At 45.7% G+C, this 14,168-nt stretch overlaps 1 protein-coding gene across 1 annotated transcript in view; it reads left to right on the top strand.

Moving 5' to 3' along the window:
• Nucleotides 1-14,168, top strand: part of CAMK2G (calcium/calmodulin dependent protein kinase II gamma) — a gene marked incomplete at its 5' end in the record, with an annotated part of 122,736 nt that overhangs the window by 99,138 nt on the left and 9,430 nt on the right. Inside the window, 6 exons of the mRNA XM_085312173.1 lie at nucleotides 3,679-3,711; nucleotides 7,638-7,706; nucleotides 9,292-9,336; nucleotides 9,977-10,025; nucleotides 12,084-12,197; nucleotides 13,906-14,031. Of these exons, the coding sequence (XP_085168299.1) occupies nucleotides 3,679-3,711; nucleotides 7,638-7,706; nucleotides 9,292-9,336; nucleotides 9,977-10,025; nucleotides 12,084-12,197; nucleotides 13,906-14,031 (436 nt within the window). The remainder of the gene's footprint in view (nucleotides 1-3,678; nucleotides 3,712-7,637; nucleotides 7,707-9,291; nucleotides 9,337-9,976; nucleotides 10,026-12,083; nucleotides 12,198-13,905; nucleotides 14,032-14,168) is intronic.

Genomic DNA, 14,168 nt, shown 5'->3' with positions numbered 1-14,168 from the left:
AAGGCTCTGTTGTTGGCAGCACTGCTGGGGGAGCAGTTTGTAGAAATAACGCCTTTGACAGAGAAGGCAGGCTAGCAAAGTAAGCCAATAGAAAATCCTTAGAAAATGATCTATCTTGAAATCTGTAAGAGTCAAGTAACATCTGCAAAGAAGTTAATGCTCCTATTTCTGTGTGTGGGCTTTTAATGATCTTTCAGACATACTGTTTAAAGATTGTACGATGAAAATAAATCAGGATAACCAAGTTCACTTGAACACAGCAGTTCTACAGTGAACTATTTTGTGCAGGGTGCTTGGGGAGCACTTCAAATCGGTTTAAGTAGAGTGCTGACATCCAGTAACGCATTCCACTAACCTTTGATACATTCATTTTTTCACTTGTATTGTTGTAATGCTTAGAAGCTCTATCTGAGATCAAGGGTCTAGTGTGCTTAGCACTGTACCAATGCCTAGGCAGAAAATCCCTGCCTCTCAGCTTACATTTAAATAGAAAAGCAGACAAAGGGCAAGAGAAAAGATGGATTCACACAGATAAAATGTTTTGCTCAGCATCACACAAAGGACCAGACCAGAAGTAGAAATAGGATGCCAGATCTGCTGGTTCAAACTGCCTCTCACTGGTCAATGTTTTTTTTTCTCCTCCTTTAAACCTGGAGATGATGATACGTTATATAGGAATAAGAGGTACAACAAGCATGATACTGAGGGTGTTCGTATGTTAGGTATCAGATGAGGGCAGAACTGTGTGTGGACAACTGAAATGCAGAAACACTGTTGTAAGAAAGACGTTAATGAAAATCCAGAAATGTGAAAACACTCCAAGCTATTATTGGGAACCTTGACTGGATTCACTCCTTACTTGTTATAACATCTTGTAGTACGCATTGTATTTATTTGGGCACTCGGACTGATCTACACTCACCGTTCTACTGTTGTCGCCCTACTGAAGGGGCAGTGACGCTTGTGTAGTCTCTTTGCTGCGTATTCTGCTGTTTGCTGTTACCCAAAGCAGAATTCTTCCCTCAGGTTTCGATGTAGACAGTCTGAACACCTGAATTTCACACAAATACAGATACAGAATAATAACAAAGATTAACCCTTGAGTTAGAGGGGAAAATGTTGTCCATACTGCTTTGGGAGAATGTTTTGTCACTTCTCAGACTTAGGGAAATCTTTGCAGTGATCAGTGAGATACCTTACCATAGGCTGTCTCTCTGCCTGCAACATTGTTTTCTCTTCCCTAGGGTGTCTTTCCACTGCCTAGAAATACTTAGAGAGATGTAGCTGTGTAATGGAAGGGAACAGAGAACTCTGTCCGTAACCAAACTTCTGTTACTTTATTTTCTTTGCTAGTTGTAGTCACATAACACAGAAGGAAGCTTTGCTCACTCATCTAGTGGTCTTGGGAAAGTGCCGTAGACAACCTATGCAGCTGTTGAAGAGGAGATGGGGAGACTGATCCTTTGTTAGTGATTTCCTTGACAATATTTTTGTCTTGAGTGTTACAATGTTTTGATGCTTGAGTTTCTATTGTTTGTCCAGATCTGTCTTTTATGCTCTAGTCTTAACAAAGACCTCACTCTCCATCAATTTTGTATTGCCTAACTAACTGGGTTTTTTCTTGTTATTATACTGGCCAGTAATGATGCACCGTCTGGGATTTCCAGAATCCGTCATGCCATGTTAATAGAACAACAGTGTTTAAATTTAGATTGTGCTCTAATTAAATTCTGATCTGCAGAGGGATCAATTTTCTCCTATGTTAGTGCTTCTTGTGTCTCTGATTTCTGGAAAGAGAAATGGGGGAAGGGAAGTGTGATTATTTTCTGTGTGAATCGGTTAATTCTCCTTTTATATAGAATGATTTGGTCGTCTCTTAACTTTTTCTGCCCCTCTTTTTGTTTCTGTAACTTATTGGAAATCTGTTGGCGCTTCTAATGAGACTATCTTCCTTAAGGAAAAACATTTCTGCAGTATCTGTGTGGTCTCTGTCTGCTGCAACTTGTAGGATAAATTAAAAATCTCAAGTTTTGGAGCAGTTTTTCAACTGGTGTGAATCTCCAGTTTTTCTAGATAAGAATTCCGCCCTGTGACAGGGAAAATTATTCCTCTGAGTTGGTGGTCTGAGCGTCATATTCGTATACTGGTGGTCCTTCCCATTTTACTTCTTGCTTGAGGAAAAAATTGCAAAGCTAAATTGTTCAAAAAGAAGATGAGATGAATCACAAGTTTGCAAACCAGGTCATGACAAGGCCTATGTTGCCTCTGTGAAACAGAGGCTTGATGAGCAAAATGCTCAACAGATCTGCCAGCCGCAGTCTGTCCACACTGAAATTCAACATCAGACAAGGAAAGAGGTTTGCTAATTTATGACAGTTTCTGTGCAGTCTACGTGATTCTGGAGTTTAGACAGAGAGTAAATAGGAATGTGGAGTGAACGTGGGCGCTTACTGCTCCCACACACCAATCTGTACCCGTTTGTGAGCTCTAATGTGAGGATAGCAGGCACGTAGGCAGGAGTCAAGGTGAAAACTAGAAAGGCCCTCTCTAAATATATGAAATAGGGGGGGGGTACAACTCTGTGGGGCTGTACTGAGTCCGAGGGCTGCTCCAGAGGTGGGAAGCGCTGGTGTGCGGGAGTCCTGACCTATGTAGCTGAGCCATGCTCAGCTGTGGGACCTTGGCTGGGAAGTGCTGTCCTAGTGTAGCCCCCTGAATAGCAGGCAGCAGAGAAATAGCATAGATAATACCAAAGGAGAAGGAGCGGATGGAAAACCCATGCAGAGATAGCTGGGGGAACAGCTAGTGGTGTAACGAAGGAAAATCTGCCAGGCTCAGCCTGGGCAGGAGGGCACTGATCAGTGTAGCGAAAGAGCAAAGAAATGCATGCTGAGCCTGGTTTGCTGGAGAGTAAAGTTCGGTGTGAAGAGTATGGCTGAAGGTGTTTTTGAACAAGAATAATGTCCTAGAAAGATGAGCAGTGTTTGAGCACTGGTCCCTGTTTGGTCTTCCCCAGGATCTGAGAGCGTAAGGTGCTCTGACTGTGGAGCACCTCTTTGCCTTCCTTACCTTTCCTCCACTTCCGAGAGTGGGTGCACCTTTCCTCTCCCGCGTCAACCCCGGTTCCTGTGCGAGGGAGCCTGCCTTCTCCCCATGCTATTCACAGAAGTTCCCTTTTCTTTCTGTAGCCCGTGGGAATGCCTCTGCTGTTGTGACCTTCTCGCTACACTCTCGCTCTGATTGCACACACACATTTGCTTCCCCCAAATGTGAATGTGTGGGGAGTTTTGTGCCTACTTCTTCAGTGTGGCTGGGGAAGCTGCACTTTGCTGTGAGGTGGGAGAGCACATACCCCACATCTTGTGCATATATATCCCTCCCTCTTCTCCTCTCCTTATAGCTGTGCGTGGGGCACCTATGTTCTGACTTTGACATTTGAATGGATGGGTATCTTTAACCCGGCCTTTTCCCCTGGTGTGTAGTGGTGTTCTTTAATGGCGACGTCTCTCTGCACCTTTTTGCGTGTCTGTGCGTTTCTGCTGCTGCTTATTCCTGTCCCTAGGGGAGCATTATTGGCAGGGGGGGCCTTGCTGGCACACTGATGTGTGAATAGTTTCTGTGCTTTTCTTCTCATCTCCTCTCTTCCCTTCTCTTTCCCTCTCTCAATGGTGTGTCCAGAAAAGGAAGTCGAGCTCCAGTGTGCATTTGATGGTGAGCACCTCCCGTAAGCTGCCTGCGATTCGTGCGTCCGCCATTCTCATGCCATGCACGCTCGGCTTGTGCTCATCACCCTACATAGCATGTCTGTGCAGGGGGTGGTGGCGGGGGGTCATCGTGCACTGAAAGGTCCATGTCCTCACGAAAGGGGCCCTGTGATTGTCTGGCCACTGGCCAGTCACGCAGTTCCCATTTTGTACAAAAAACCAGCTGCTGGAAATGCAGTTTGACGTTGCCTGCTGTCGGTGTCTGATCCGAGTGTGAAACAAAACAGGCGGTGGTTCTCCTGGTCTCAGCAGAGCAGGTGTGGGCCTTGCCTGGACATGGGGCTTTGTCAGTCTGTTGCAGAGGTGCCAAAAAGAGGAGCAGGTGCTTTGCCTGGCATTGGTGCCGTCATCCTTGGTGGGAGCCCTGCAGTGTAGAGCAAACTTGGAGTCACTCCAAATGTGGCAGAGACTGATGGGGCTCCACTGTTCAGATGAAAGGTGCGGGCACAGCACCGCCGGGCGGCTCAGAGCTGCCGGTCACTTCTTTTTTTAGCATTCTATACTGAAAAGGTTTGCCAGAGCCTTTATAATCCAAAACTTCCTTTTGCCCCGATCTCTTTTATGTCTCCCAGCATGACCAAATACCTGGTAACTGCCTTCCCTGTCCTATTCATTTCCCTTTTTTCATTCATCCAGGTGTGTTTGACATCCATAGAATTTGTCAGAAAAGTAATCAAATCCAGTCTCAAGGGAGCAAAGAGAAAATTGGCCAGTGCCATATTGTAAGGAGTCATGTACAGCCTATTAGACAGTGCCCATGTCTCTGACATTGAGATCTGGACAGTAACTAAAGTACAAAAACTAGTTATTACATTGTAGCTCCTGTCTCTGTTAGAATAAGAATAGAAAACATTTCTCCCCTACTGCAGATAGGAACATTATGGTACTGAGAAAGCAGAAAAAAGTGTTTCTGCATTACTCTCTGGAAAATATTTTCCCCCATCCTCCTTCAATAACGCCTTAAACCCATGTAAGCACAAAAAGTAGTCCTAAAGTACTGCTTGGAAAATCTGACGTGAGAGGCTGACTTTTCACTAGCCCTGCCTATAGAAAAGTCCAGCACAGGAGTGCTTTGTGCCTGTCTTTCTTTTTAGTCCACTGCCAGCAATACTCAAATTCCCTTTGCATGTTGCTTTAAAGCAGCTGGGATATGTAAACCCCGTGTGTGTCAGCCTCTGAAAACATTGAGGCAGTGAAGGTGGCTAAATAACCAGAGAGAGCCCATATGTTGGTACTTCCTTGCTTTTAGTTGGCTAGAAATGTGTGTCCCTAGCGATATGATCACTGGTCTGTTTTCTTTCTCTTCCACCCTCTGTGTTGTTTGTGCCTGTCTGTCTGTCTCTTGTCTAGCTCAGGAAGCACTTCCAACTGCTATACCAAAACCTAACATACTAAATAGATCTTAAGAAGGGCCTGGCGCCTTTTTAGGGTGAATTGGCTTCTTTTAACTTGAGTTGTGCTGCTGTGAACTGCTGAGGATTGTGGCCTGTCCAGTGACTGTGGTGTTGGCTGGGAGTGGGAGAGGAAGGAGGGGTAAGAGTCTCCCCTGGCACTTGGGCTCTCTGAAGGGTATGGCAGTCCGCTCCAGTGGATGACAGTTGACTAGGTGGCCATAAGACGTGGGTGTGGGGGGAAGAACAGTACGTCAGATAACTCTAAAGCCAAGACAGGCGAAGTGTTTTATCTCTTACTTACTTTGAGTAAGTAGTTAAAATGAATTGGGAAAGACGATGCATAGCAAGTGGTTAAAATGATACTCAGCCTTCTCCAGCCCGCTGGAGGAGTATGGTGGATGCACAGGGCATTCAGTGCAGCTGGGCAAGGAGACTATGCAGTTAGGATGTGCATGGGTTTGTGCTTTGTAAGGTGACATCCCACACCTTAAAAACTGCTGTTGACTTGTTTTCAGAACAGTGGCCTCCTGGGTGATTTTTCCATTGGACTTTGATTACAAAGCCTTCCAGAAACTAGACCTTTAGGAAGCACATTTAAAGAACTGAGTACAAATCAAGAGAGTTTTTGTATAGCTTTTTTCATACTAACTTTTTCTTCGTACCTCAGTAGACTAAGAAAAATAAGCTGTGCTCTTCTCACTGGAAGAGATTTAGAAGACAGATCTCTTTGCCTTAGGATTACTGTTTCCTTAGAAGTACAGGAACCTCAGTGCTGTGTGGATGGGCAGACCCACATGTTGCCAGAAGTTTGGTTGTGTTTGTGCCACAAAATAGCTTGGGATCTTTCTTTTCAGGTTGCTCTTCTCCCCTTTTGCATCCACAGTGGCCTCTCGTCTCTTCTGCCATCAGGCTGAAAATACTTGCAGGAGACAAGGCTCTTGGAAAGCCAAAGTCTTAGGACAATGTGGGGCTGTGTAGGGAGAGGCAGTAAGCAGTAAATTGCAAAGTGTTTCTTCTTTCTTAGCTTTGGGGATGAGCGTATCATATACTCCCTTTTTTTTTCCCCCTCTCCATGGACTTTTGAAGAATTCATTCGAGCTTTCTCTTCCACTTCCTCTCCCTGCCTTTCCTCTTTTCTTCCCCTTCTCTCTCTTCCTCTCTCTCCAAAACGGATAGCTCAGCCAAAGCCTTCTGCTTGTAAAGGGAAGCCAAAGTGTTTAGTGGGTGTGTGTGAAGTCTGGACCTCATAGGATCTATTTCTAGTTGACATAATTAAACTTTTGGCAGACCTTCGCAGCTCAGCATTTGACTTCTGCATTCTTTGTGCTGGTTACTGGGCGATGAGGGCCTGATGTTCTGCAGTGTGAGTTTGCAGTCCTCGAGAGGGTGGGACAAAGAGCAGCTGCAATGAAGTCAGACTGCTGTGAGATCAGTTCCAGGAATCCTCCTGTGTAAACTGAGAGGTTTTAGTGAGTCTCCTGCAGTGCTGATTTTGATATTGTTGCTATACCTGGTGTGGCAGGTATCAAGGAGTGAAAACTTCAGGCCTTCTCCAACAACTGATTGGATTTGTGGGCTAGGAAATGTATACCAGTGGACACTGGTTTGTCATCCCACAAAAGCAGACTTCACTCATTGCTGGCTTAACTGTCATATGTGATTTGATAGGGCATTTCCTTGCAGGAAGCTGGTGATTCCCCCCCCCCCCCCATTATGCTGGGTGAATGCAGGAAATAGAGGTTTTATCCATCTACCACTGCTACAAGAGGGACTGAAGTGGGGAAGGATGCAAAACTACTGAGCACTATCTGGAGGATTTACTACTTGGGGAACTTTGCAGCCTTCCTTCTCCCAGCTTACCACCTCCACATTTTGGTCCTGAGGTCTCTTAATTCAGGTCACAGCAGGGACTCAACACACTATACCTCACTTTTTCTCTACCTTTTCTAGGGCTGACCACAACTTTTCTCCCATCAGTAGATTCTCCAAGACCCTCTTCATCATCGCGTACCTAGGATTGTACCTGCACACTTGGGGACTTCTCCATCACATCTCCCATTTGTCCCCTGTTTGAGACTGTACCATGACTATTGTGTCCCTCTCACTTTTGCAGTCTCTTTCTCTTGGGGCTGCTGCTGTTTCTCATCCTTCTTCCCCAGATATTTTTGCTAGTGCTTATTCCAGGATTCTCCCACCCCTTTGGGCTGCTGCCTTTTTTCCTGTTATTTTCCTTCCTTATAGCTCCAGCAGTCCATCCACATTTGGGTTTTGGTACATCCCTTACTACATCTGTGACCTCTGAGGGCAGGATGATGTCCAGCAGCCAGGGCAGCATTCCTTCTTCCTCTCTCTTCTTGGTGGATGAGCTTGTGGGGAGGGGAGGGTCTGTGGAGATGGTTGGGATTAAGAGCAATACTGTCGTTTTCTTGCTGCCTCTGCTGCCCAGCAGGGGAACTAAAATGATGTTTTTCTGTCTCAGCCACAGAGCAACAACAAAACCAGTATAGTAAGCACTGCAAAAGAAACACCCCCAGTGCAGACGTCCATGGTATCTTCCCCAACCGCTATATTTTTTTCCTGTTTGATTTAATTTTTGATTCCTTCCCCCCCACCCCTGAGTGCTGCTTGTGCTGCTCTGTTTCAGCTTGTGTTTTGGCTTCGTTCTGTGTGTGTCCCTGTGCTGCTGTGGGGCCTGATCACAGCCTCACAGGCTTCAGGCTGGGGGGGGGGGTAAGTAGAGCAGTGGTTGGATGTGGGGACCGCAGCTTGCCTGGACTTCCCCTTGTGCCATCCCTGTATAGTTCTGTGTGTCCCGTTCAACTATTCCTGCTGGCTTTGGGGAGGCTGGTTTGGAAGAAGAGAGTGGGTGACTCCATCCACTCTCCAACACCTGGGAAATGAAGGATGGACTTCAGGACACCGCAGGAGAAAGCATGGGTGAAGAGTTTTCAGAGGAATTTTTTGATGGCCCATTTGACCTGCTGAGTTGTGTGGTTGATCCTTTGCAGCTAGCTGACTTGCTGTGCTGTCATTCTCTGTTTAATGGACTGTGTGCAGCTGGATTTGTAGGATGCCCTGTGCCTAGCATGTCTAACACCACAGCGCAGTGTGGTCTGCCTCTCTATGCTTGGGAGATCAGGCAGCAGTGAAATAGGTACCAGAGATGGACGGATGAGTGTACATCACTGCACTGTCAGAGTCACTGATGCCCTCACTGAACCACCCATAAGAGCCATGACAGCAGGATCCTGAAGTCTTGTCCCTGTAATGAAGGGATGAGTGTAGGAGCTAGATAGCACCCATAGCCCTAGTAGTTGCTCTTACGTTGTGTGAAGCAAAGAGCTGGGTTTGGAGGTTTTTGGATGGTAGATGGGGAGATTTGATGTTCTTGTTGTTTGTTGTAGGGTGAAGGATTCTTGGGACATTTCATAATTTTCAGCTCTCCCTTCACTGGCTTTGTTATGGTTTTGATGCTGAGGGAGCCTTTCTGAATTTATTATTATTATTATTATTATTATTACTTTCTGAAATCAGATCTCATTTTAGAAACCTGTTCTAGAAAACGTGCCTGTTTTCACAGCACCGTTCCCACAGTAGCTCCTCACTGAGAAGCATTGGGGTGCTCTGGCTTATCAATACTCTTATTATGGAAATTATGAATGTCCCTTTTCAGGGTAAAATACCTGCCAAACCTGAGAAAAAACTTGGAGACAAAGGCCCCAGCCCAGCATTGTGCTTCCCTCCATCTAAACCTCTTCTGAAGCAATTTCTAGTAAAGATACTGCTGAGGGATCATTACTTCATGAACAGTCTATAGGGTGGAGACTTACCATTCTATTGCTGTCTGGCATTTGCGCCAGCATGGTTCTCGAGAAGCAAATTGGGAATCTGGGGGAATTGCAGAGAAACTGGGGGCTTTGTCTCCTAGTGACTGTAGCTTTTAGTGCAGTCTCTCTCGTCAGGAAATCTGTGCAGGAAGTGTGTGCGCACGCACGCAAGCGCACATGTGCTGTTTGGAGCTTGTGGTTTGATTTTTATGTCAGTCACCGTTTCTCCACTTGCTGGGGAGTGAAAGCATATGAGAAAATAATGCCTAGAACTAGAGTTTAATGAATTCTTCCATCCTTTCCTAGGAGCCTCAAACAACTGTTGTCCATAATGCTACAGATGGCATAAAGGTAAGGGATGGGAGTGTTGTAAGAGAAACTTCTGCTCCCTCTTGTCATTCTCATCTTTGTGTTTCTGACTTTGGTTTCTGCCCTTCTGGTGTTTAGTTTGTAGTATGCTCCTGAATGCTGCTCGTGGCAGAGGTGGGAAGGTTGTGTTGTACAGCTGTGGATCTCTAGAAGAGGCTGAGAAGGGACGACTGTTCAAATGTGACATTCTTTTTCTAATTTAGTGTATAAGCACCATTCTCTCATGTATGTGGGGTGGATGAGAAGATATAGGCACTCATGCACTTACTTCTTTTGGAAATGGAGATCTGTTACTTTGAGAAAGCCTAGCAACCCTTTTTTAGCTCCCTATGGCTATTCTTCCAAATCGAAACAACTTCTCTTTGATCTCACTTGATAGAGTTTGACTTCTGTACATGTGAAAGGTCTGTGTGGAGGACCTGAACTGCTTGAACATGCAAAAGTTAAGAGATGCTGTTGAGCTTTGCTTGGTATTTGGCTCACTTCCATCCAAATCTTCTGTGTATTACTCAGTCTACGTCATACCTGCCTGTGTTTTTATGCCTTCCTCATCTTCTCAAAGCATTTACTATTGCTCCTGACTGCTGCTGATGGTCTGGTAATGTTCTGTTCTGCCATGCAGGGTTCCACAGAGAGCTGTAACACCACTACTGAAGATGAGGATCTCAAAGGTACGTGTTTTGCCTGTAAGCTCTGACAATGTTAAGTGCAGGGAGAGGATCCTGGAGATTCGATCATGGACTAGCTTCACAAATTTGCAGATGTGACTCTGTCATAAATTTGGCAAGACTGCCATTCCTGTCGCAGTGGGGTCATGCTTTGAGGAACCAGCTGACTTACCTTTTCTGGTATATGAACCCTATTTGCTCTGAACTAATTTGTTTTTGTCTCTGAGTGGAAATTCTTCCCTTGCAAATATCATAATCTATTCATCTCCAGTCCATTTCTAGGCTTGGAAAATCCCTACTGGTTCCACTGTACTTTCTGTGCTTCCCCACAAGTTGCAGAGAGTTGAAACCACTCTTATAACTTCCTCACAAGAAAAGTACAGTTTTCCTTCTCACCCCTTAATAAGAATCTTTTCAGTGATGTACACACTTTTTTTTTCCTCCTCTCTTTGGGCCAATTTTCATTATTTCTAAGATGAAGATGATTGTCAGCTTTTTTCTCTGAATGGAGGTGATTTCCCATGTCTCTGTCTGAGATTTCAGGAGAGAGAGATGCTTACAAGAAATTCCACACTTTTCAGTGACTATATCATAAATATTCTGTGCACATAAAACTCTTTTAGATGAAGGAGCTTTGACCATTCCAGAGTCCCATATTTGCTCATCTTGTTTGAGCAGTTGCCCATTTTCTGACTCTGGAAAGAGGGAGGAGAGGAAAGAAACCCACCCATCCTGAATCTGCTTTTTCAGGAGAATGCAGTTTGCATTTTGAGCCAAATGTGACAGCAGTCTGTGTTTTGAATTAGAGGTACACTTGCTTTCCCTGTGCTCAATGAGAGTTATGTGGCCAGGGAAAAAGCAGTGCTGGCCCTGTGGCTCAAAGTGGTGGGTGCAGTAGTGTCACCTCAGTCACCTGTGATGCTTCCTGAAGCTTTTCCCATGGCTTATCACAAGCTGCTGGCTCCTTTTCTGAGGAACCATCAGGAACAGCAGCACATGTCAGTGACTGAATGAACTCTGCAATACAGATTGTTTCAGATAAGATATGACTTTGTTACAGGATAGTATGCTGCCTCTCACCTTTTTTCCAAAGAAGAATCCATAGTTTAAGAACCAAGCTTTGAGGGAAAGGAACTGGATAGCTTTCATAATGTAATAATGAAATGGATTTATCTAGTCTCTACTGGATATCTATCCAGAAAGTATTTGCCAAAAACCTTGTCTACTCTGGCAGTTCCTGTTCAGGAGAGTTCCCGGACTTGAGCCAATACAAGTCAGGAATATGAGTGCTGTGAAGAGAGGAAGACTAGGACTGGAATAGAAGGGAGATGGGAAGAAGGACAGCTGGCTGTTACCCAGGACTAGATGCACTGAAGAACTGTATAGGGCTGCATTGCTTTAGTTCACAACTGAGATTTATTGGCAGAGCTGTTCGAATATGTTTTTTAATAGAAAGGAGCATTTGAGTTGTGGTTGAGAAGGAAGGAGCTTGCACAGTAATGACTTGTGCTATGTCCAGCTCTTATGGGTAATTTTAGTGCTTTACTTCTAAGTACAGCAGCATTCGCCAGGTGCCTCCCATTCAACTCCTGCCCATCTATGTTGTAAGCTAAGCAAACACTCAAAGAAAAATTAAATAGACCAAAAGTTTTGAGGTCTTGAAGTTATCAGCGTTCTGCATAGCCATGACTATGCAGAAAAGGGAAGTGCTTGTACAGTTCCTATTCTCACCTCTTATTTTTGTTAGAGGCAAGTCATGCAGATTCATGTGCTGTGGAGTATGAGATATCTTGATACATTAGTGACAGTTGCCTCAAGGCTATGTTGTTTCCACTGTGGTGGGGCTAAAGGGACCAGCTGCCCTCCACGATGACCTTACAAATTGCACAGCAGGACCATGCTGTAGAGCTGTCTACTTGGCTTTGCCCTGGAGGATGCTCCTGCATGTTTTGTGCCCAGCATTGTGGTTTCTTTAATGTTCTCCTATTTCCTTTCTCTTTTTTTATTTACTGAACTTGCGTGTTTTGTTTGTGTTTGTGTTTTAATTCCCTGCCATGCTAGCTCCCCCTCTCTCCACCGGGGACGGCAGCTCAGTGCTTGAAGGACGGAGGCACAGTGAGAGCAAAACACAGACTGAGTCCATGCAGTCCCAGCTTTCTCTCTGTTTCTCAGCCAGTAAGTCCAGGGATGCAGTGCTTCACGGCATCTTTTTCGAACTCCTCCCTCCACCTTTCCCATTTCTCCTTCCCTTCCTCAATTTCCTTCCAGAATGTTGATTTTTTTCATTTCTAGTACTCCGGAATAAAAAGAAATCATCTCCCTTCCTGCAAAATCTCCTCCTGACCCTATGAAATTCTCCAAACTTTTCCTTCCCCTTTTGGAAAAAAAGAAAAAAAGAAACCTCATCCTAGCTAACTTCATTCCCTTGCTTTCATCTGGGTAAGGAGTGAAGTTCTTTGCAGGGAATACTGCCTTTTTGGGTTACCTCAGGCAAGTCACTGCATCTCTTAGTTTTCATTTCTGTAAATGGGGACAATGGTGCAGATCTACTTTGGGGATTTGTGAGGCTGAATTCAGTTTTGTTTAATCAAGAACTTTCGAGCTCCCCAGATATGGATGGTGCTCGGGAAGTACAGAACGAATGAAAAGTAGCTTTTGCAGACTGTTTCAAGGATGCTTTGGAAGTGAGGCTGTGGCTGCTGGAAGACCTCTCAGCATTTCTGGATCCATTTAGGTGCCCTGAATGAAAACTTTTGGATAAAGTTAGCTCTGAGGGGCCCCTCTCTGTTGTATGCTTTACCTTACGTACGTCTCCCACTACCTCAGTTAATTGACAGACTAGCCAAGGTCCAATTATGAGACCTTCTGCCTGATCCTTCCTGAATTGGCTGCCTCTGTAGAGGAGCCTGTGGCTGAGAAACTTTGAGAAAGGGTAGGGAAAAGCTAGTAGGTTGGAGAAAACTTTGGTAGAGTTCCCAGCCTTTCCCCCTACCTGACTAGTTTTCTGACTATTTAAAGATGTACTGGAGGGATCCTTAATGTGAGCTGGAGTGTTTTGAGTCATCTCTTCAGATCGTTATGGTGATGAGGAAGGAACAGGCTTGCCCTCTTCTGTCTCCTCCTCTTGTCGTCTTTCCCTAGTTTCCTGCACACAGCTCTAGTGTCTCATATGATGCAGCAGTCAGAGCCTCTGCGTAACTTATTTTTGAAGTAGTGCTAAGACTGTCCAGCTGCTGAGTTTGTGAAGCACGAGGGGAAGGTGCTTTGCCTAGCCAGACTGAAAGGGATATGATCTCTTAAGTCCTTTTTGCTGTGAAACATCTATCACAACTTTCTTATTAACCCATTCCTCTTGTTCGTAGAAAGGCCTGCTCCGGTACCTTGCGGAGTGCCAAATCACCGCTCTACCAAGCGGGGCAGCGGCCTTCCCCCCCTCCACCCCCGCCTCTCTGCGTTGAGGTTTGCAGTGATTTGGATGCACTGCTTTCTCTACCGTTCACCTGTATCTTGTGCTTGCCCTTGTGCTGCTCTGTCACCGCTCTGACCAACCTTTTAGGTCATCCTCAGACGGCCTCCCGCAGCATCAGTGATCCCTACAGGGTCTGAAGGGTCTCCCGCCCGGGTGCCACAGTGGTCCCCTCTGGGCAGTGCCCAGCTCAGCTGATGTGACAGAGGCAACAAAGTGGGCAGAGCCGGCTGGGATGTGGAGGCGTCCGTGTGCGGAGCGGGGTTGGGGCTGCGTGTGTTTGCACTTCTTTGTTGGTTTTTATTTTGCTTTCTGGTTGGGGCTGTGTGTGTTCATACTTCTTTGTTGGTTTTTATTTTGCTTTCTGGTTTGTTTGTTTGTTTGTTTATTATTTTAATGCTTACGTTTGTTTTGCAGCTACACAGTCTTGTGAAGAGAAGCTTCTTGCCTGGGACAGCCCCGGGCAGACACTGGAGTTAGAGCGTGCTCGGTCGGAGCCTTTGCTCACTCCAGTAGTTCCCTTTGTACTTAACAGTGCACCGTGTAAGTTGGCAGCTGGGTAGCAGTAGTGCAGTAGTGCTGCCGATGCTAGCAACCTTCGACTTCTTGCCTCCCTCCCTCCCTCCGTCCCTCCCTCCGTCCTTCACCGCCCTCCCGAGCTGGCGGCGGCTGCGGCGGCC

This window comes from Rhea americana, unplaced genomic scaffold, assembly GCF_003343005.1.
Source record: "Rhea americana isolate MKP2758 unplaced genomic scaffold, rheAme1 scaffold_36, whole genome shotgun sequence".
NCBI classification, from domain to species: Eukaryota; Metazoa; Chordata; class Aves; order Rheiformes; family Rheidae; genus Rhea; species Rhea americana.
This window is presented reverse-complemented; position numbering and strand designations above follow the sequence as displayed.